This window comes from Halyomorpha halys, unplaced genomic scaffold (genome assembly GCF_000696795.3).
Source record: "Halyomorpha halys isolate HHAL.00 unplaced genomic scaffold, Hhal_1.1 Scaffold474.1, whole genome shotgun sequence".
Classification (NCBI taxonomy): domain Eukaryota; kingdom Metazoa; phylum Arthropoda; class Insecta; order Hemiptera; family Pentatomidae; genus Halyomorpha; species Halyomorpha halys.
This window is the reverse complement of record NW_027108830.1, coordinates 775,945-800,819: the sequence shown is the minus strand read 5'-3', so window position 1 is coordinate 800,819 and position 24,875 is coordinate 775,945. Positions and strand designations below refer to the sequence as shown.

The following is a 24,875-nucleotide window of genomic DNA, read 5'->3' as shown; positions in this document are numbered from 1 at the left end:
CTGATAGAACATTAGTAATCAAAAAAAGTTAAGCTACCAATTGCCAACCTATTGTTCTTGATTTGTCTAGATGTAATTTTCAACCATAGTAATGAGCAACTATAAATTTTGAAACGGCCAGAAATGAACATTAGTATCTAAACTGTGAATTTTTATCTGTTACAAAGGTTGTATAGTATGAAAAGCATATATTCCAGAGCCTACTTCAATTAGATTTTATCTAAAGTTTATAAACCCCTGAAATCATGGCTCCTTGAATTATGGAACATTTTATCTTCAATCATTCAGATACCATCAAATCATGATTTGTATCCAGTTTAATGTAGTTATTAGCAGTTTTGCATAGGACTCTCCCTAGTTATTGTTTATTTGGTCTATTTTAAATCATTAATTTTTTAGGTCTGTGAATGGGTGGTCCTTAAATTTTCAGTTCTGCAATTTTACTGACGTTTCTCTTCCATATCCTTATAGAGTTATCATCATATCTATGTTTGTTTCTTAATACCAGAAAATTTCATTGTATGTTAGGTATGGAATAGAAAGAAGTTTTGTACTTGTGGAAAGCTTCGTTGAAGTCCCCAAACGTGTACTTATTTAGTTAAATTATTAATACTATTTAATAATTTCATCTATTATTTTATTTTAGTTTTACTTTAATTCATTTGTTCTTAACAAACATATAACAAGATTACTTCGAATTCAGATGTTATTTCAAAATCCAAAAGTGTTTGGTGGTCTTAAAAGGATGGTACTCAGAAGGTTAATATAATTAATTAATATTAAGATTGTAAATGGCACAATAACATGCAAAAGGAGGAAGCTATTAAAAATTTTTATGAATATTTTTTGATGTATTTTAAATTTCATCTTATTAAAAAAAAATAAATAAAGATTGGACTAGATCTAATGGAAATAAATGTATCAACATATCATGGCTAATATGCCATCTTAAATAGCAGCTCAAGAAAAGCCTGACCACAATCTTTGGTTGCAGCTTGCGATTTTACTGATCAATATATCCACATTAGTTATTTTCAGGCCTCTATTCTAGGGGGAAGAAAATAACTAGATTGAAAGAAAACTAATGTGTACATATTTTTCTCTTTTATTAAATCTTTATGTTGGAAGTAATCAATGTTCCTCTTATTTAGTTCGTCCATGATGTGTCAATTGACCCAAAATGAAAAGGATCAACATTTTAATCAGTATTACTTGTTATTACTATATTACTTTATTACTTGTTATTGATTAATAGTAATTTGAAACCCAGCCTCTTAAATTGGGTAACCTTAGTTAGGGTAAAAATCTGCCAGTCGAGCGTGATTCAGACCAAATCATTTCCTTGCACAACCGTTGGTCTAGTAACAGTACTTCTTTACAGAACTGAACCCATGACCCTCCATGGGTTGTAGCGGTACAGATTTTAATTTTTTTAAGAACATCAGTATCTGGTTTGACTCTCCACATGGCTCTCCTAACCACTCTGGATGCAAAGCCCAAGACATCTTTTTTTGGTGTGTCTTCCCTAATATTGATCCAATTATGACATTGGACATGTTGGAGGGAGCAAGTAAAGTTCAATTGACTAGATTATAATTTTTTTAATTTAAGTTAAGCTTTATAGGCATCTTAATAATCTTTCGAATGAGTATCTGGAATGTTCATTTAAAAATAATATTAATGAATGAACTAGATGGTTAATGGAAATGGAATGTTTATTTTAAAATGCTCATTCATAACATAAAATATAATATATATATATACATAACAAGATAACATTTAAAAATTTGTTAAACAACTAACAAGTTTTCTTTTGACGACAAAAAGTATGCATGCATTTTTACGAAACAACACAATATACATCAGCAATAAAAAATATAATATTTAAATTTGCTCTAAGATATTGTCATGAAACATTTCATTATAAAAGAAAATTTGGTTTTACAATATTCACTAACTTATGTTTTTAATTAACATAATACAACCTGTAAACAGCACAATATTTTGTACTGAAAACATACTGAAGTACTACTTCAATAACAACCTTTTCAACAACTAAACCTAAACCCCCTTAACCTAGAATAACTAATAGTGAGACATAACTAGATGAGGGAGATATTCGAACCAAAAAGAAAAACAGTTCCATATAGTCAATAACATTTAAACTAAAACAGAAGAGAACTGCAGGATAAACTCATTATTATACCAAAAGACCAATGCAATTTTATTTCCATGAAACTAAATTTAAAAATTATGGTAATTATAAATTATGTGAAGATGAATATTTTCATAGCCCTTATGACAGCCATTCTTAACACCACCCATTTTAATATGTAAAATTAAAAACAGAAAACTTCAAGTCTGTTACTATATAAATAGATTATTTTTATTTTAAAGACAATTCTTCACTGAAAAAATTACTTTGGCGGACTGAATCGGAAACGTACTGCATGAGATTGTATTGTGTGTATATTCATTTAATAAATATTAATACACTGAGAAAAAAAAAATCTCACTTTTCCTCCATTTTGCACTTTGCACCTCAATAATCAGGAAAGAAAGAGGTTCAATTTAAGTAAATATAAATAAAACAAGAATAAGTCCCCAAACATGTCACTTGGAACACCAGTTTGAGATCTCCGATTTTTTTAAATCTCCAGAACAATACCATATACCTTCTCATTGCAGATTATTGATGATTACAGACGTTAATACCAAGCACATTACAAAGGTTAATACCAATGATAGGAAGTTTAAATACAGCAGTGAATACCTCAATATGATTATATGTAAAATAGGTTGGGTCGCATATTTTCTTCCTTCGCCTATAGTAAAAACTCTCTCAAACCTATAACTTAGTTTTGGGAGTTACTAACTGTAATATCATCGCTGCCAGGTGTTCATCACCTTCAACATTGATCTTCCCCTGCCTTTCAGCATCCTTATAGCCAATTCTACCAGTTACCTAGAAATCCAGAACAAAGTTAATGCTTATTTGCTCTTGATGAAATATTTCTATTCAATTTAATTAAATAAAAGGTTAAGTAAAAAGTGAATAGCATAAATTAAAACATTACAATTAATCTCCAATATATATCGTGTAATATCTCTCATTAATAATTAGGTTCCTTAAAAGTGCAGTTTGATACACTTACGATAATGTATTCACCAATTAAAACCTTTTAGCGTTAACACTAAAACAGTTAAGGCGACAATAAATGTTAGATTGACTGATTGGAGGATGAGCATGAAATGAGGCATTTACCAATGCGCTAACTCAGAAAATGACAAGTGAAATTAATAAATACTCAATTTTTCGTTACAAAGCAGGTCAGTTTTCCATGTGTTATTGAGCCCATAGTACTTCATTGAAAGTGAAAAGGGAAAAGTATAACCCTAAGTGAAAGGGAAACTCAATTAAAAAAGTTGTCATCATAGCACAGTTCATTATAAAATTAAGTCACTAATTGTTTGGTTCAGTGAAGATAATTAAGTTTTAGTTGGAAGACAGCTATTTAAAGCAGAATCTGTACAGTTAAAAAAAAAATTGAACATTGGGAAGAGTATACCTTGTGCATCAAGTATTATAACCCTTAACTGATGTTTATTTAATATTGTTTGACAAATTTATAAATGTATAATATTTTTATACCAGAGGTTGGGGCTAGGTATAAAGTTACACCCATTTTTATACGAATTAAATTGATTAATACTTGAAACTTCAGTATCATTAAAATAAAACATTTAATAATGTACTAATTCTTGTAAATATTTTTAATGAATTATATATGATCCATTTTGATCTATTACACATTGCTATCTTTCAGGTGCATCTTGCTATCTTTACCTCTATCTTTAATTCCATCCTCCCAGAACTTCTCAGATTTTTGTGCAGTTAAACCCTATATGTTGCAGTCCTCGAGCAAATTAAAGTGTTCCCCATTAAGAGAGTTTTAAAGGGCCTGAAATAAGTGAAAATCTGTTAGAGCAAGGTCTGGTAAATAGGGTGGGTATGGAATTACATCCCAGCCAAACTCCAATAAATCCTGCCAGGTCTGCAAAGACACGTGAGGACGGGCATTATCATGATCGAAAACTATGCCTTTACAATTAGCCAATGCTGGATGCTTTTGCTCAACTACTGCCCAAAAATTGTTCCAAGTAGGCACAGCATACTGCAGAATTAATGGTCTGGTTAGGCGGGAGGAGCTCAAAATAAATAAACCTTTCAAATCCCACCAAATGCACAGCACAACCTTTTTTGGATGTCTGCTTTTGGAATCGTTTAGGGCGGGTCACTTCGTTTTCCCCGGGACTTTTATTCTCACAATATTATTGTACAGGATCCACTTTTCATCCACAGTTATCAACCTCTTTAAAAATGGATCATTAATATTGCATTTCAGGAGGGAATTGCTAATGGATATACGGTCCAATAAATTCTTTTCCATCAAATTGAGAGGAACCCATATATCATTTCGAGAAACATATTCCGCAGTCCCCAAATGATTTGAGACCCTTGCATGAGATATGTTAAGTGTTTCTGCGATATCTCGTGTCGTAGAGTGAGGGTTGTCTATGATCAATGCTTGAATTTGATCATCAACAGTTGAAGGATGACCTGAGCGCTCGGTTGAAACTTATGCATAAAAGCACCTTAACTAATCCTTTTTTAGAATATGTAAACATTATTGACCAAGTAACGATGATTTTACTTGACACAGAGAGGATTAAATTGAAATATTGAAAAATGCTACGAACCTATTTTACAACCTAATAAAATTTTGCACTTTTTGTATTAACATTTTATTACTTTCCCTAATAAATCTTTGAGAAAAAGTTGGAAATAAAGTTATAAAGAAAAGAAAACTTCATTTGAATTTAACTCAAAAATTAAACATTATATGGTAAACTCTGAATACCTTTTTTTAAATGGTAATAAAATTTCCAGAAAAAAAAAAAAAGAAAATACTCAAAACTGGACAAGTATTTGCAAAGGTACAGCTGTAAGCAAAACTTTTTACATTTCTGACCATCTAAGTAAGAAGAGTATTGAAATCAGGATAAATTGTCAATGTCCTGTTTTCAAGAAATCTATTGGCTTTAGAGCCCCTTTTATTCATAAAGGCATTTGAAAAGAAACTAAATTATTTAAAAAATATATAATAAACATACATTAATTTAATTGGTAATATATTCATACATACATTGGTGCGGCAGAGAAACTTATATTTTATGTGTGGTAAATTTTAAATTATTTTGTGTTACCATCTACTATATCTATACTTATTCTGCACTTTTGTATTTTGACGAATTATCTTGTTTTACTGAGTCCTGATGACGTTCCCAAACTAAGGTCAAAACATCAACACATATCACAAGTTAAGCCTATGCACATCTAAGTGCTTTCTTTCCCTCACTCCCCTCCCTCTAAACCAATTTCTCCTTGAATAAGAAATCAAATTTAAAAAACCTTAACATTTGTAAGACATTTACTTACCATGCTTGTTAAATCATTACCATCAATCTTCAATACAGCATCATAGCCTTTATAATCAGAAGGAATGATGTGACTAATATGACCATTATGAATGACTGTAACATGAAAAATTTTAATAGTCATGCAAGTTCAAAATTTCATACGATTTTTGGAGAAAATAATTAGTATAAAATATAAATTATAATTCCACTTGTTAAAAGTGCTATCACTTACCCCATGAATTTGTCCTGCCATTGACATCAACTTCTAAAAGACAATTGTAATCAATGTCCCTTAAATTTTGAGTTAAATACAGTTTTTCTTGAATAGCCTCAACAAATCCTGGACTGTTAAAAAGTGTGTATCCTCCAGATGGAGGTGGGGGTAATTTCTTGTCAACAACACTATGCAAGTCAACATAGGCACCTGAAAAAAAAAAATATATAACAGTAACCTAACTTCAAAATAAAAAGTTGATATGAATTTTATTAAAATGGGTTTTTATCGTGACAAAAATAAGTCTTTATTGAACAGTAGGTATTTTAATCTGACTTACAAACTCTAAAAAAAAAAATTTAGTTCATTTTTAAGTTTGCATTTTTTCTTTCTTCTTGTTATTTTTAAGCTATGATTTGTAAAAAGTAGGACTTAAAATCTGGCAACAAAGTGGCATTATTTATTTGATAAGAAGAGTGTAATCAGGGTAAAAGTTTTATTACTTTTGTTGAGTAAGATTGCTCTACATACAAGGCTGTTGTACATTTAACAGAACACATCGATATTATTAACATAAAATTAACTGTATGGTCATAATACTCAATTCTTCAAGGTATAGTAAACAAAATTATTTTACAATCCATTTCATTAAATATCTATTAAGTAACAGAAAAACTGCTAGAGGAACTGATTACTGATGAAGATTAAAGGGGGAGGGGAATAGTGGATTTCAAAATTAAATAAAATAGTCTTATAACAACTCCAAGCAGGAGACTAAAATAAAAATATTGATATATACAGGGACAAAATAAGAAAAGTTTCATCATTCCTATAATAAAAAACATTTAAGATGGACATACTTAATTCTACAATTGACTAAAAATGCAGATGGAGCAAATTTAAAATGGGCATAAGGCCCAAAATGTTATTGATGAAAAAAAATATACAAGAGTAAACCTAAATCTTAAATGAAGGGTCAGGGGTTCAGAAATTTGCTGGGAAGTACTGATTCCTAAAAACCTGTTGTGAAAGGAGGTGATTGGTTCATGAGTAAAACAAAAAAAGCTGTTAATTACTTACTTCCTTGACTAATAGAATAGAACTTGAAAAGACACTTGAAGAATATTTTTAAATAACTATTAAAAATTATAAAATGACAGAACAAAAGTGAATAGACAGGTTTTTCTGTTTTTTAATATTAATATTTTGAAATATTTAGTAAAACAATTAAAGAACAAAAATATTTGAATTCTTTGAGGGGGAATATCATTACATATTTGATAGTTACACAAACAAGAACAATTAAAAAATGTATATACAATTTACTATACTTAGTTAAGTAAAACAGAGCTAAATATTTTTTATAAATATGCTAAATTCATAAACACGCTAATAACTTTAACTAAATACCTGAAATTACTATAGTTTTTGCCTTTACAGCTTCAGTCTGAAGATAGATTCTATTTCCTTTACGCCACATACTTGTCTTCAATGAATCACCAGGTAAAACAGGTTTTACAAAACGGGCCTATAAGAAATAAAAGTATATAATGCAACTACATCACAATACAAATTTTTAAAAAATAATCCATAGCCATAGTTATTGCTAGTTTCACTAAATAAATAAATAACTAACCTTTACAGCTTTGAATAATGAAGGATCATTGTCTGCATATCTTAATAAAACATGGCGGACTGAAAATCCCAATGAAGCAAGACCATGCAAAATAGGTTCCTTAAAACCTCCAAGTAAAGCGAAATTAGGATCAATGTGTAAAGGGTTCAAGTCTCCTGCCAACCGATACAAAGCTGCCTATAAAATACAGAATGATTCTTATTAATACATCACTATGATAAGAAATATTGAAGTCTAAGGATTTTGGTGAAGGTAATAAATCTAATACTAAAGTTTCTTCTTAGTATTTATCGACACCAGGGTGAAATTCTTCATCTTATCTACCATCTCTGACCATCAGTCACCTAGAAACTTATACACTAGTGAGCTCTAATATTTCACTAGTCACTAATCACTAAGATCAAGCGAACCATCTTCCACCCAAAATAGACAGCACCGTAACTATTAACCCATAAGTACTCATTATTCTCATGAAAGTTATCAATTAATCTTATTTGTTGTATTTCTTCTTATCTTTAATTATGTCTATTGTATTTCAATTGCTTATCATTAATCCATCTCTTATAACTATAATCACCTCAAATATTATAAATATTTTTTTAGGTCTTCCATGTTTAATTGGAGGTTGTTGACAACTGCATGTAATTTTGAATTTCCCTATGAATGCTAAGCCACAGTTAAGTTCAAATTCATAATAAAATTATGTTGAAAGGTTAATTATATATGTACAATTATTTCACTGGTGCATTTACCATTAAAGAACATGGCATATGTATGTTTGCAACCACTTAGATGAAAATGGAGATGGATAAAAATGCAAATCGATTAAAATGATTCAATTGATACATCTGGATATTTTAATTTTTAAAAAAATAAATAAAAAATAATCAACTACAAAACTATTTCAAGAATTGAAAATGTTTGAACTATATTAATATTATTTATTAATTATTACCTGAGAAATACTAGTACCCTCAATCACAGTTGCATCAGGGTTTCGCTTAGGATGTTCTTCCGTTGATATTATTTTTGATGAGTTTTTAGGTCCACCAAAACCACCAGCATTCACAACAAGTAAAGCAAATTCATTGTAGCAAACTAGTTCATCATTCGTATCATATGTTTTTGCTGTAACATCATGAAGACAGTGTTGATTTCAAAATAAAAAATTTTAAGCCATCCAAATCTCAATATAACAAATTTTCACAAAGTCACTTGTGATTCGCTACATTGAGGTTATACTATATTTCAACTGTCAGCTTGGACAGAAGAATAAGAATAATGTCAAAATACTGACAAGTGATTTTTTGGAAATAGTTGTACAAGAAAAAATAATTACTTACAACCAGTAATAATTACAGCATTTTTCCCTTTATCTAATACTTCTATAATATCAATTGTACTCCTGAGCTCTTCATTAATAGGTAATGTCTTATATACTTCAAGGTATTGTTCACCATGGAGAACCTGTAGATGTAAAAAAGTGTACTAAGAAAATACAATAGTTCTAGAATACATTAGACTAAACATTAAAAAAAAGAGAGAGAAAGAACATTGCTTAAATTCACTGTTCATGTCTAACCTTCACAATACTTTATACCAATTTCTCGAGTATTAAAAGAATATATAACGTTTTTTGGGGGTGGAGTTTAAGGCAATATTGTAACAAAAATATTGACAATATTATTCTTGTTTATTTTTTATTTTATCTAACAATATCAATTGGTTCATAGCAACAATATTTTTTTAAATACATATCTCTTTACAGTTAGAAAAGAAAAGAAAGAAATTTAGGAAGGAAGAGGCTAAATCCTTCTATATCCTATATCATTATCCACAATTGATGTATTTATATAATGTATTATATAAAAGAAACAGCTGCTAATGGTTGAGAACGATTGCTAAGGCGTAGCCAAGCAACAGGTCGACCATCTTCATTTTTAAATCAGTTGGTGTTAATTATTGGCCATGGTAGTTTCTAACTGTTAATGGGCCCTGTCTACGTTTAGTTGGTATTATTAATGGACATTTTGAGTGTTTTAGACAACATTACAATCCGGAACCCCTTTTCAGCGTTTCTGGCCTTTGACTAGAATATGAGTTGTTGCTAATTAGTCAGCTCGCATAATTCATAAAAACAACCAGACCCTGTCTGCCCTCAATAAGTGGCAGTGTAGCCATCTTTTCTTTTGTCCATTTCGACTGCTGATGGGCCAGTACAGTACATGTGCTACCAATTTTGGACTAGTTCGAAAGTTGCAGCAATATTTAGAGCTACAGAGCAGCGACCTACACATCTTGTCACCAAACTATCTTCCTCTGAACTATCGGATCAACTTTTCTTTAGGACCGTTGACTAGTATTTATTTTATATATCTATTCTTCTTCTTTGTTCTTCCCGGCAAGAATCCACAAGACACTGTAGTTATTTTGGGAAGAAATGCATGATGACCAGTTTTTCTTGACCATCATAAATGATGTGAGGGGACTATGTGCACCTTTTGGCCAACATCTCCAACTTCTGAACCATTTGTATGGTTTGTACCCTCGCAGTTGATTATCTGGTCAGGACCTAGCTGATCCCCACTCTCTTCGGCTCCACGCCAGTACTGGTAGCACTGCTGCCGGCCACCATGAATGTTTATTGACCTAGATATATATCTATTGATTTTGTAAATTTGTTATCATAATTTATTTAGCAAATTTTATTTTGTCTAAACGGCCAGATTTTACTTTTATTCATGGTTTTATTTTAACTCTTTTGTTTATTTTATGTTTATGTGTTCTATTGTTAGCTTAGCCAAATAAATGTTTATATCCAAGCCAGCTTTCCTACAAAAAGACATCGCCAATTTGAGGTGGCTTTAACAGGTACAATATATGAGACAAAAATAAATTAAAGTACCAATGCTACAGGAGAAAAGATCATGGTGAAGGCTCAGGCAGCATCTAATGCCAATAAACAAGTGGGCCTCAAAATGGTCTTACACAGAGAAAAGAGCATGGTTGAAAAAATACAGTGTGAAACAATTTTCAACCATGTTATATGGATGACATGATTTCGATAGTGAAATTGAAAGTATAACAAGTATGAAGATTATTAAGGTGCATAAATATGGGACGATTGTCCCGAAATGTTGAATGACTGAAGAAAAATATACCATAATTTATATTCATCTTTGGAAGTTTTTTAACCTCAAAAGTTTATAGAAATTAAGATAAAAACATTTATGTTGAGTGATTTGTAATTACCTGAGACATATCAAAACTTCTATTAGGAATGGCTTTCGTAACTTTGGATGAAGTCAAATTAGCCATGAGAGCAGGCATGATCAATTGTGTTGGGAGTGCTGTGAAATTTTCATGACCTTCATAGAGATATTTTAAATCTCCAGGATTCTTGACGCTGGCACCAACTAAGGCAGAAAAATTACAATATTTAATAATAATCCATGTATCATCAGAAATGTAAGATATAAAAACTACCTTCTCAAAAAAAAAAAAAAATTAAACATTATTAATGAAGATTAGAACAACACATGCAAATTATAAACAGTTTAAAACCATTAACTACACCTACAAAGAAGTTTGTACTGTATTTAAAGGAACTATATTTTAACCCTAAAAGGAATAGATTATCCTATAAATTGAGAATATTGAATTGAAAAAGAATTTAGTTTAATTAAATATAAATCTGAAATATTCATAATTAATCATTGCCAACTCAAAAGAAAGAATAGAATAGAAACTTTCACATAGGACCACTTTTGAAACTTTTAGGGTCAAAGGCAGCATCACCAGCAGGAGGAAAATCCTGATACCCTCCTCCAAAGGTGAACCCTCAATCAGATGGATGAAAAGAAATCCAATAGAGAAGAGGGGTGAGAAATATGCTTTTAGGATAAAGGAGAGGAAAACGGGTCCCGGACCTCGGAGGAAGACGAAAAAGGTATTCAAAGGTTGGAAGTCGCAGAGGTAAGTACAGCGAGAACTATTACTAGCAAGAGATATTTACAGAATGGTGTTAGGACAGTGCAGTTCTGGAAGAGGATAAGATTTCGGAAGCAGTGAACCAGCTAGCTAAATGTGGAGGAATAATGCTAGAGGGTTGGAGATTCTGGAGCATAAGAAGTGGAAACAACAGCTGAACAGACTGCAGAAAAATAATTTGAATACCCAACACACCATTTTATTGTAATGATTGAGAAGATTGGTAAACATGACACCTAGAGAAAAGATACCAATGTTTATAACCCATTCCATCTAGCTTATCATGGCATAGCCTTAGATTTAGATAAATATATAATACTATTTTCATAAGGTTCAATCAATAGAAAGATATAATACAATGCAGTGATTTAATAAATGCAATTTCTGGAATTACAGACAAAGTTGCGATATTAAATACGAAATTTGGGAGCCAATTAACTTTCAGATAGTGAACTGGAATATGCACAATAGACTCTCTCTGTTGGCCCTGGCACATTTCCGAGGCATGCGTTATATGTCTTGATACAAAAAACAAACAATTTAAGAGATACTCCAGTCACTTATTTTAAGTTCTTTTATTATTTTTTGTCCATGTTGAAGTATAATCTCTAGGGGGCTTGAGATGAAATCCGTTTGAGAAAAAAAAAAAATAGTATAATAATAACAAAGCTTTATTTACAAATTTAAAAGAATAAGTTGTTCTCCACCAAAAGAATTTTATTTCATTTTAGTTCCAAGCATTTCCCCTACTTCTGTAATTTATGTAGCATTTATTTAATTTTAAGTCAGTTCACTGATACTTCTCTCTCTTAGATCTTATCCTGTTATTCCAATTTACAGCAATCTTCATTTCATTCCTATGTGGTTATGGATTGCTTTTTTAATAAAAAAAAAAAAAAAAATGGACTTTTTTTTCAGTTTCACTATCCCAGGAGCAAGCATAGTGAACGGACAAAGACAACTCTGATCTATATAAAGCTAAGAAACAGACAGTAGGTACTCTCACTAAATTAATGCCAAAAATAGTGTTTGTATTTTTTTTTTTTAATCTGATTATATTAACTAAATATTAAAAGCTAATTCAATTTTTATTTTTTTATTTAATTACTAAAAACTTGAAATCTATAAATAGAATGTTATCATATCAGTGAATTGTAGAAAGCTATCTACTCAATAGTAAGATCAAATTCAATTCTTATGTTAATAAAACAGACTTACTTCCTAAAGCAAATGTGATGCAGTCTTTAAACGTTGCAATGTACTTATCAGAAAAATCCTATAAAAAAAAAAATCATATTATTAATAAAAATGTAAAAAAATAGAATGTCATAAAAAATCAATAAATAACTCTTGTGACTTAATTAACATACACTATCTTCATCTGAAGAGATCCCATCCATATCGCTAAAAAATTTGGTCAAATTTGCAGTCTCTTCCTAAAACAAAACACCAATTATATATATAAACTAATTCAGAAGCTAAAATATGGAGAGCTCCAAGGAGCCATGTCATTTTTACACAACTTAAATGATCCCAGACAAAAATTAAGATCATAAGTATATCAACATATTTTGGGTTAAATTTCCAACATATTGAGTACTAAAATAGTCATTTATAAGAAACCTTGAATGTAGACATGCAATAAAGGAAAAATTTAATATTTTATATACACGTGTAATATAGCTCTTAAAGTGCATAAATGAAAAACAGACCTGATGATAATGATGTGGCAGATTTTTGTTCATAGTGATGGGATTTCAGAGTAAAAGTAAAGTAAAGTGAATGTTAAAATAAAATTTATATGGAATTAACGAATGTAGTTTATTAATTATTTTAGGATGAAGTACTTTGGAGGGGAATAATTAGCAATGCTTCGAGGCAAGGAGCATTAAAGTTTTGATGAGCCGCTCACCGAATATTTTTATATATTTTCATTTTTACCTCAGACTTTTTGGGTTAAGTGATCTTAAGACAAACTTTATCAATTAGGAAATGATGTAATAGGATGTACGGAAGACATCGTATTCCTTATTAAATTATTCTATATTAAGAAATTTTCGATTTAATGTCAATATTTCAGGGCCACAGCCCCATCTTCAGGAATAACTAATGATATGAGTTGGAAATATTCCAAGCAGGAAAGAACTTAAAAAATGAGACAATTTATCTTTGGCTAGTTAATATTCCCAAAAAGTGGGAATTTATAAAAATCATTATTTGTAAACATTCTTAAGCTTTTAAATGATTCAGATACTTTCAACTTACAAATATTAAGTAAAATTTCAAAAGTAAAATTTAAAACGTTCACATGAAAAATCTCAACAGAAATATATTGAGATCGGGTTTAGTTCTGGTCACCTAACACCAATCCAATATGTAGTAATAATATTCTCTAAAAACAATGTTATTTTAGTTATAAAAAAAATAAACACTTTTATTTAGACACATTACTAGGAATGTATAAAAAGCCGGCATTCTATGGAATGCTGAGGCATTGTTATATAATGCCCAGATTTGTTTAGGTAATATGAGAACTATTACACACCTTCCCTAAGTATTCAATATAACGACTATGCATTCTATAGAATGACAAATACTGTATAGAGAAAGAATGAAAAAAGGTATTGATAAGGCTATAATATAAATGATGGGTATTATTCAAAAATACAAATGTTATTCAGAAAAAATACTTCATAATTTCATACTTTACTGGTTTCGTGTTAAATATGAATCATTTCAAACCTTGCCGCCTAGGGATTCTATGGAATGGAGGAGTTTCAAACTTTGCTGGTAAAAGATATATTGTAGGAAAGTTGGTGATATAATATAAAATAGTGATAGTGCACAATCTTGGTTTCACATAACAATACCGCAAGATTAGTCACATTCCTATGTGATTTTTACGTAACCCTTCGTTGAGTTAATTTACCTAAGACTTAGATAGGTGAAAGTCACAATAATACTCTTATTATTATCATTACAATGTATCTTTGATTTATCTTGTTCATAATTGATAAATTGAATAAAGTAATATTTTTGGTAAAATTTTAAGGAACATTCCTTGTGAATATTTTCTGAAGTTTAAGTTTCTGGGAGTTTTACATCACTAGGCACAACTATAATTTACAATGATTTTCTTTATTATTTAATATTTACATCATTAATTTTAGTGGTTGAAATGACATAATTTAATAGTACAATCTTCTAGTGATTTCTAATAGTTTATCAATGATAATGCTAAATAATCTATAATGTAGTTGATTGTTTAATATTCCATCCATAAGAAAATTACAGTTATACCTAATGATGGGGCAACGGTTTTGATTACCATTAAATTGAAAATTAACAAACATTAATAATTTAATAAGGAAAATGATCCCAATAAGATAGTTTAATAAAAAACTTCCAGATAAAAATACTTAATTTTAAGGGAATGATTATTTTTCAGCTTCAATAACTTTGAAATAAGTACTTATTATAACTAGTGATACTAAACGTTTAACAAAGTTATTGCTACAATTGAACTTTCTTCAGTTTCCTGATTTTAGCTTAAGTATGTGATTATATATATTTAATATAGTGAGTTTCTTCCAATGGACTACTGATTGCTCTACATCAGCAGTTTTCTGTTAATAAAATAGTGTATATAAATAAATGGCGAATTGCCTTCAGAAAATTATCAAACTAATGGCATGAGGATTATAATTTATGATGAATAGTACTGTGTTAAAAGTTGTTTATTCAATCAGTCGTTTAGAAAGTAATACAATTTAAAATAAAATTCAATATAAATGAATGGCTTATTTGCACATATTAATTATTACCATTAATCCTGGTTTGTTTGGAAAGATATTCACTCAAAAAAATAAAGAGCATTACTTTAAAATTTAGTTATCTTCCAGAATAACATTGTAGAAAGATGGTATGGACAGTAATAAAATTTTTTTTTCCCAAATGTAGCAGGGACTAAATGAAAACAAGATAGAAATATTGTGAAGTATGTTGAGACTATCAGTATAAATACAAATGAATATAATAAATATTAATAACAAGTACAGCAAAAATATTTATTAAAAGTAAAAACAAATATAGTAAAATTAAAAGAAAGAAAGAGAAATCAGAAAATAAATGATGTGTAAGTATGGTGCAATCACAAATCAAGGGAAGAGATAAGTGGATAAATAAAAAAATAATATGAGATATTAATCTGAATTATGACAACAAAATAAATAATTTTTGTGTACTACTATTTTATGTACCTCTTCCCTGATCTCCCTCTAATAATTACAAGTGGTCAACTGATAATCTTCCAATAACAGAATAATACTTTTATGAACGAGCTTTGAGCATGAAGTAATTCAATTAAAAACTAAGATACAGAATATAACATTATTTCAAACCTGTATTGAACCTAAACGGTCTAATTTTTCAATATTGACAACTTTATCCCATTTTTCTCGAACATCCTCAATGGAGACTGGATCAGCTAGACTACGCCTTAATACAGTTCCTTTTCCTCTCATTAGGACATCTAAAATAATACAATTACTAGCATTAAAAAAATAAAAGTTAAAATATCATCTTTGTTATTAAATTAAACCATTATTTACTATTAAACAATTATTTATTTTCTTTTGCAATATTTAAAACTTTATTAAGTAAATTGACTTGAAGTGTGTATATAATTTTTTTTTTGTTTACCACGTACCCAGCCATTTCTGCCCTAAGGAGTGGTTTACCTACGTGCTATCTACCTATTCTAACCATAATGGGAAGGCAGAGATTCATTTCGTGGTTCCACATACAAAATATATTTCTTCCTGGCCAACCAGAAGTTGATTGATTGCCAAAGAAACAAAATTTCATCCCAAAGCAGTGTTATCATCTTCACATTGAATTTATTTGTTGTATGCCATGTTATATTTTGATAATATTTACTATGTTGTAAACAAAGCCTTAGAGAAAACATTGATCTTTACAGTTGGACTAGACCGATATAAGAATGGCGTTCCACTACTAACAATCTTGTTCAATCTTTATACAACAACAAAAAATCAGTCGAGCAACTAAAGCAGAAGTATTATCATCCATTTTATTTTTTTTTTAGACAATCTAAATATTCTTCAACAGGAACTGCTTTCTTTTGATGTGAAAATTAATGCTGAAAAGGCAAAAGTAGCGGAGATTGGCAAGTAACCCAAGAGTATAAGTGGGGTCAGACTTGAAACATTCAAGTGGCTTAGGGCTCATCTGCACGATTTACGTTACAATAACTCAAAAATCCAGGAATGAGTAAATGCTGCTGGATGATTGTTTTTGACCTAAAATAAAATCTTCATAAAGAGAAAAGAGGTGAGGAAAGACAAAAATAATCCACAAGTTCAAATCTGTAACACTACTCACATACTCCCACAAGTCTTGGACAATACCAACAAAACATAAACAACAAATTCAGGCAATGGAAATGTGGTACCTGAGGAAGGTGGAACAAGATGGGACTGGATAAGGAATATTACAAAAGGACCAGTCCCAGGGTGAAAGCCATGCAGACCACAATAGATGAATCCCAACTATGGTGGTTTGGCCATCCTCTCAGAATGCCAAACCATCATCTTGTAAGAAAGGCCTGCGGGGCCATGGTAATGGGGGTGTGGTATAGAGGTAAGCCCAGAATCACCTAGAAGCATAATGTCCAGGAAGTTTTCTGAAGAAGAAATTAACAGGTAAGAGAGAAGAAGATTAGTGGCGAACATAGACAATTGAAGATGGCTTTATAAGCAGGAACCTCACACAGCTATTCGGTAACAGGGATTTTAGATTATATACGGTTAACAAGAAGTATAACCTTTTCTTATTGCTGATATTTATTAGTTTTTATTTTTTAACTACATATTAGTTTTTAAAAATAATTGTGATTTATATTTTATCAGATGTGCTACTTGTCTTCTATATTTCTTATAATTTATTCAGTTTATATTTACCTGTTTACCGGTCAATCTATTTTAATTGTACTTAATAACTTAGGCTTTGAATATTTACTTATATCAGAAATATTTATCCACAATTCCAAAAATTTAAACAGCCATCAGTAGAATAATTAGAAGCAATCATACACGGATTAAAACATAAATTTTAAAGATTGAGCGTGACATACTATCAAGTTGACTGCTATAAAGTTACTATAGAGAAAAATAAATAAAAGAAAATAAATAAATTTTTTTTAATATGAAAGACTAAGCGATAACTGATAAATATTACTAATGAATGAATAAACAATATAAAATCATTTACGCTTGCTAGCCCATCCAGCAGCGGATTCAATTATTGAACCATTTTCCTCACAATCCTCATGGCATAGCCATGTCACTACAGGAGCAATAAGTTCAGGCTTCAATTGCTCAAAAAAATCTGAAAAGAAAAAAACAATCATGAATTTCCTAAATATCAAATAATCTTCAATAAGAAATAATTTTGAAAATGTTTGAAAGAAAAGTGGCTCGTATGATTCTCACCTGGGGGAAGTATATTTTCTGTCAACCTGGATGCTGCTGTAGGAACAATGACGTTACTATGGATGTTATATCTTGCGCCTTCAATTGCAAGTGTATTACAAAGACCTACAAGTGCCATTTTTGCAGCACTGCAAACAAATAAGTAAAACATTTCAATACAAAATTATCAACTTTAAAAATAATAAAGAAATATTAAAATTTAAATATAAATATATACATATATATATATATATATATATAAATAAAGTTGGAAAAACTCTAGGTTCATCACATTCAATAGTCCATTATGTAACACATAAGTGTGGGAATATTTGTCGGTTATCTGTTATAGGATTTGACATGTATTTTTTGAAAATATAATAATAACAACACGTTAAAAAGTACATTGTAGAAAAGTGGTCCGGATGCTAGTCATGAAAGGTTCAAAAATAGTAAAAACTGTTTATTAGTGACCAGCGTTTCGCCCCACTTTGCAGAGCTAAATAAATGATTCTGAAACCACCCAGATTCAGCCCTGCAAAGTGAGGCGAAACGCTGGTTAATAATTAATGTTTTTTAAATATTTTTGTACCATTCTTGACCACCATCCGGACAATCTTCCTACAGTCTATTAAATATGGTCAACTATTAATCTTTGAATGTTAAAAAACACGTAAGTAGGAGGAGGATGGCCAGTACGAGTATCTGCCTGTCCCTTCCTATCCCACTAGAAAATTTGGTTTGTTACTCCACTGGTAGTGGAGAAGACGTTCCAGCAACATTCTCTTAACGAACTAACTATAGAGGTTGCCGTCCTTTTCTAGCAGATTTGAAGTGTCAAGACTAATTTTGCGGTAACATCTTAATAGGGCCTTGTCCAAACTGGACAAGCGTAGTAAGACCACCATCCCTGTCCGGTCGTGCCACGCTTCTTCAGTTAGGATCCTTCCTCCAACACGCTTACTATTATAGCCTCAATATGGATATAAAGGAAAAGCAACTAAAACGAAGTCCCTCAAAATTTAAATAGAAAAAGTTTTCTAATTTTTAATAGCCTCAAAGTCAAACATAAATATGATTTAAATAGTTAATTTAATTAAAAATTATAATTAACTTTATGTATTCTGTAAAATCCATAGTTTTAAAATGTATAGTTTCGTAGTAATGAAAATGTTAAATTTAATATTACATAACTTCTCTTCTCTTTGGTTTCACTTCTCTCGATATTTTACAATATATCGATCATTTGGCCAGCAGTACAGTTTTGTTGTCATTGGTTGACGATCAGTGTGGTTCTTAGTTGTCTTGTGGGTATTACTGCAGTTCTAGTTGGCATTACTTCAGTACTTACGATGTGCTTATTAAGATTTGTAGCTCTTCTTTTCGTCGCCGCAACGGTATCATGTAGCAACATCTGCCCAAATCCTACGGTTTCTGTTTCTAGTTTTACTACAGAAGATGGGACAGTAGTCACCAATGTTGCTTATGTGAGCCAGTTTACTTTAAAATGCAGCAATGGAGCCACTGATATTCCCTTGTTCGCAGAAGTTGGTGGTATCAGCCTCCCTGTAGTACAAACTGGCCTAGAAAGTTATCAGGTTAGTTGGGTTGAAGAAGTAAATAAAGCTAGGAGTGGTGAACGCAGCATTCTTCTCTATGATGAAGAGGGGTATGCTAATCTGAGGAAAGCTTTCAGAAATGCTGAACAGTCAAATGTTGAACCACTTGTAGTCGTCAAACTTAACCATCCAGGAACATACCAAGGACCCTGGTTGAATTCTGAATTTATGGCTGCAGTTGTTGCCACTTTAGTCTGGTATATGGCCTACACAACTAAATCAAAATTACTTTCCACTAAACAGCCTTAAGACAAATATTTCAAAGAGTTTCGAGTGTAAATTTTGTATTTATTATATGTAATATTTTCACAACTGAGATTATTGTTACAATAAATGTTTTTGTACAAAATAAAGTTTTTTTATATTTACCATAATGTTAGATGTATATTATAATCAGATAACGATAACAAATAAAGTTCTGATAAATACATTTAAGTAATTAGCCCATTTTAATGCTTTTGTGTACAATTAAGCTTTTTTTTTAAGATTGAAAGGGTAATTCAAATGCCATCGTATTCATGTTGAAGTTTTTCTGAGGTTACTAATGATTATGAAGAAAGTAATATTTTTCATTAAATTGTTTCATAAGAAAACCAAGATTTATCTTTATTTTTTTTGTCATGGCACATATATATAAGTTTATGCTAACCAGTTTCAGCAAATATTTTCATTGCTTTGGTTTTTCTTCAGTTTATTTTATACTCTTAATACTTAAATATTAACTAAATGAATCTTTCATATAACAAATTCTTATTCAAGATGAATCTGAAAGATATTAATTTAATTATTTTATAAATGCTGGCCAGACATGACCTTTAAACTTGGTGTTTTGAATACAACTTTCAAAATTTTTTTTTAAGTATTAAAATCATAAAATTAAATTTTGGAAAATGATTTTCAAGCAATTTGGTAGTTTGTGAGATGAGACAGGTACTGAGTTTATATAAAAATAAATAACATACTACATAGTGTAACTAACTGAAGCAACAATGAATAAAGTAAAAGTAATCATTATTTTTCCTATATGTATATAAATACATATATATATATATATATAATATGTAGCAGTTTATTGTTTACCAACTTGCTAATGATTATTAAATTTTATTTTATATAATTACCTAACTGAGAGTGGTTTGCTCATTGGTAAGCCACAGTGCTACTAATCCCAAGGACCCAGGTTCAAACCAGCTATGGCAGATAATTATTTTCTGTTCCACTGCAGCCATGAGTCAGCCCTATGGATTCGGAAGCCCTCTGCGGTCCACCTACCCTCATGCAATGGATACCCTTAATTGGGTAAAAATTCTGGCAGTCAAGTGCGATTCGGACCAAATCACCTCCTTGCACAACCATTGGTCTAGTAATACTACTTCCTTACAAAGTCATATACCCCTAACCTTTCATGAGTTGTAAGGGTACAGATTTAATGTTCTTTTTTAGAATTATCTAAATGTTATGGATCCCACATTATTTATCTATATTATGTAATGCTTTGTCATTACTTTAGCTTTCTTTATACATTTTGAGTGAAGGACCATAGAAATTACTAATGATGCCACCTATCTGGTAGTTTCTCTGCTGCCTGAAGTTAGTTCTGAATTTCAAATATCAACAAGGATTGCAAACATCCAGCTGGCTTCCCACTTCCTTATCCCTGTAATGGCCAAAATTTATTAGAAAAAAAAAACAATTAAAATGAACTTTGTACAATTTGTTTCATAAATATAAACTCTAAAACTATTTCATTTGATTTTTGGTATTGTTATGATAAAGCCACTATGTTACTTTCCTATTCATGTAGAGTTCCCCATTCTATTAACCAACAATTGAGATAAAGTAAATAATTTACTTCAAACTTAAAGAAAAAAATATACACCTAGTTTGAACAGAATTTTGTTTTTTAAAACTCTTTGAAAAACATTTATATAAACACTTTCCTGGTCACTTAAACCTTACACACAGATACTTCCAAGAAGAGAAACACCACTAGAATGAATCATCAGCTCTCCATCAAACTAATACATGAGTGCAATCTTTATAGCAAAAATGATATAATTTGTAGCCAAATACGGACACATTATTTGAAAAAAAAAATTATATTTAATTTTTTAATTATTTAATTCACTCTGTCTTTGACTGCCGTCAAAACAGCCCTGACGAAGCCCAGCAACATGGGGCGAAACGTTGGCTCAATAAAATAGTATAATTATTTACTATTTGAGTTTTTTTTTACTGCACCCGGACCATATTCCATTCAATTATATTTAATATTTTGATATAAGAAATTTGTGCCTCAACTTCAAAAAACAAAATTAGAAGATTATCGGTTGACTGTATGCAATTGATTGTTGGAAGGTAGGCCAGATGGTGTTCAAGAAAGGTACAAAAATAGCATTATAAACTACCTTAGTGCACATTTAACAAACTTCAAATTGAGCTCTGATAGGACTCTTTACAGTTAATATTTTCCGAGATAGTTTTTCAAACCAAAATTTTTTGCTATACAAGTTTATTGTCTATGAGTTATCGCATTATGGTGAAATATGATTAATCTTTGGTATTTTTATCATTTCAGAACAGCTTATAATTTTTTTACATGATTTTGACACATTGTCACATACATTGAAAATGAGTTATACTTTGAGAAAAAGTTCTTTATCTCAGGAACTTATAGATTTCTGTTAAGGCGCAATTGGAAGCTAGTTAAATACATCATACAGTACTTCCTAATGATCATATCCTTAAGACGAGCAGATTTCAAAATATTCGTCAAAATAAATTCCCAAAATTTTGATTTCTCATTATTTGGAAATAAATATAGGTGTTTAAAAAACTATATCATAAAAATTAAGTGACTTGGAATCAAAATAACCTAAACCTTTGCTAAATGTTTTTCATACTGGCCTGCAGTCCCCCTGCAGAAAGCCCTGTAATATTGGGTGAAATGTTAGCTCATATTAAAAGTTTTAGGACTAAATGATTTTTTTTTTTCTTTGACCGCACCCAGACCATCTTCCTTTTACTAAAACTTTACTTTTTTCTTTAGTTGTTTTCCAAAAAGATAGTACTAAATAGATTGGAAGAGATGGTAATCAGATAGTGCAATATCAGCTCTGTAGCTTGGATTAGGAAGAATTTTTATTTAAGGCTTACAGTTTTTCATGAGTAGTTCTAACTGTAAGCGGCTTTGTATTATCTTGTTGGAAAATTACTCCTCAGCCATTTTTCAACCAATTTTAAGTGAAATCAGTCCAATTGCTGAGAGTAAATATGACTCATTTCCAAAAGTTCAAAATGTGCAATTCCCACCAAACACATGAGAAATTTTTTTTTTAACCATTCAGTTTTCAACATCCAGAAGTAAAAAGCTAGCTCACCTTTGCTCAGATTTTCAAAAATATTAAACCAAACTGATAATTTTTAAAAATTTGCTATACACCTCCCAAAGAGTGGCAAACTTTTTATCATTGACTTTTTCAAACATCTTTTAATCATCATTTGTTATTCATCATTATGAGTCTACAATCACTTCTACATTAACTTGCAATTTTACTAGACTGTATTTGTACAAGAACATTCTTTAATATATATAGGAAACCTATTTTTAATGGACTATTGTGTCCAGCGACAGTTTTGTGTGATGCATTTAAGTAAATATCAAGAAACACATTTATGAATACTTCTTTTTCATTGAGTTTCTTATCTAGAAGTAAACTACTTACCTATTAAAATCATTTACACACCAACCAAAATTCTTGTTTTAGAAATAGACTATATATTTTCATAAACTAATGCTCATGTTAGAGAACTATAACATTTTTTACCTGACCTTAACAATAGGAGAAGTAGATATCCTTAAGAAGTAGGTATTGAATTATTTTAATAGCATACTACAGGATGTTCATTTTATTTCAGATATTTTAGCCCATTATTCATTCTGGGTTCATTATCTTGAAAACTACCTGTAAAATACATACATAGATTAAGTCAGCAACAATTTGAATTCTGAAAATTCTATTTAGCAATATTTTCCAAGATATAGATTTCAAACATAAATATGATTTCAACAAGGAAGAATCACATTTTATAAATGTATTTTGGCAAATATCACGAAAACTACCGTTCTTGAGAAAATAATATTTCTGTTAAGGCGCAGTTGGAAGCTTGTTAAATACACCTTACATTACTTTATAATTATCATATCCGTAAGAATAGTAGATTACCCGATAGTCGCCAAATGAATTCGCAAAATGTTAATAAATATAGGTGTTTAAATAACTATATCTTGAAAGAGATTGAGCGCGAAGCAGAGTCAAAGTCAAAGCAAAGTCAGTATGTATGTATACATTACAGTATGTATGTAATTTGTATATATACTCTGTATTATCATATATTTGTAATTGTAATTATATATCAATAAAGAGGATTTGAAAATAAAAAAGAGATTGAGTGTTTTGTCCTATTATGGCTTCATTGGAAGCTCGTTAAATACACCATGAAGTAGTTTTTAATAATTATTTTCCCGTGAATTGTAGTTTTCAAGATATTTGCAAGCATGAATTGATTATTTGGAGATTTCTCGTTACTTGGTTAAAAAATATAGGTGATGGAAAAACTAACTCGGAAGTTATTGAACATGAAGAAATTATTAGGGCTAAAATCGAAGTTCGTTAAATGCACTATAAAGTAGTTCATAATATTTCAGCAATTTGTTATATATCTTAGGAGTTATTAGGATTAAATATAAAAATATACGGCGACCATTTTGAAAAATCAGACATATTAGTTCAACGGACCCTCAGGAAATGATGAACTTTTTACCATCACATTTTTTAAATAAGTTTATCTAAGGTTCTTTCAACAGAAATTAATTTACACTCACGTCTAAGTAAGTGCAAAAAGTTTTAAGTTTTTTTTACTGGACTACTTTTGAACATATTTCGTAATTTTTAAGTGGGTTAATAGGTCACCAATTGTTAAAAATCAGACTGACTCATTCGTTGATCATTTATTTTTAGTCGAATAAATGATTTATGAGGAATGGGATATGGTGGTATAATAAATAAATAATTCTTTCTTTTCCGATCTGTCTAAAACAGAAAAACATTAAATTAATAGGTTGCATTATGTATGGTTACATAATTCAAATTGGAAATATCCAATTTGAATTATGTAAAAAAAGAAAAAAAAAAGAAAACCTTTTTCTACCAATGGTACTTGAAGGTATAATACTTGTCTTACTTACGGTGAAATACTTATCTTGTTGTTTTCATGTGTCCGTTCCATATGAATTCTATTAGAAAATATCTGGAGGTGAGGGAGGCCCCATCCTGTTGATTGAGCAAAAAAGAGAAAATAAAACAGTTAATATTGATAGACAAAAGATAATGTTAAATAATAAATAAAAAGAGTCCAAGTCGAAAATAGAGTAAAGGAGGGGG

General features: G+C 30.1%; 2 protein-coding genes across 2 annotated transcripts; one reads left to right on the top strand and one right to left on the bottom strand.

Moving 5' to 3' along the window:
- Positions 1 to 1,851: 1,851 nt before the first annotated feature.
- LOC106683228 (peroxisomal multifunctional enzyme type 2) lies at positions 1,852 to 18,019 on the bottom strand. The gene is made up of 13 exons (XM_014424575.2): positions 17,834 to 18,019; positions 17,613 to 17,729; positions 15,722 to 15,852; positions 12,692 to 12,757; positions 12,540 to 12,597; positions 10,584 to 10,747; positions 8,675 to 8,798; positions 8,287 to 8,459; positions 7,332 to 7,508; positions 7,106 to 7,223; positions 5,714 to 5,905; positions 5,501 to 5,595; positions 1,852 to 2,965 (listed from the first exon to the last, which is right to left on the bottom strand). Exons 1-13 carry the CDS (start codon positions 17,982 to 17,984, stop codon positions 2,849 to 2,851), a joined length of 1,683 nt encoding a protein of 560 aa, XP_014280061.1. The 5' UTR covers positions 17,985 to 18,019; the 3' UTR covers positions 1,852 to 2,848.
- Positions 18,020 to 19,063: 1,044 nt separating this feature from the next.
- Tapdelta (Translocon-associated protein delta) lies at positions 19,064 to 19,861 on the top strand. The gene has a single exon (XM_014424579.3). The coding sequence runs from the start codon at positions 19,165 to 19,167 to the stop codon at positions 19,678 to 19,680; it is 516 nt and encodes a 171-aa protein (XP_014280065.1). The 5' UTR covers positions 19,064 to 19,164; the 3' UTR covers positions 19,681 to 19,861.
- Positions 19,862 to 24,875: the final 5,014 nt, after the last annotated feature.

Bases quoted from the DNA above. Each gene is read 5' to 3' on its own strand.
- Tapdelta (XM_014424579.3), top strand. From the start codon at position 19,165: ATGTGCTTATTAAGATTTGTAGCTCTTCTTTTCGTCGCCGCAACGGTA.
- LOC106683228 (XM_014424575.2), bottom strand. From the start codon at position 17,984: ATGTTTTACTTATTTGTTTGCAGTGCTGCAAAAATGGCACTTGTAGGT. The intron at 5,906-7,105 runs GTATTTAGTTAA...TTTTTTTTTCAG, and splicing joins AAAAACTATAGTAATTTCAG to GTGCCTATGTTGACTTGCAT. The intron at 2,966-5,500 runs GTAAGTAAATGT...CTGGATTTCTAG, and splicing joins GTAATGATTTAACAAGCATG to GTAACTGGTAGAATTGGCTA.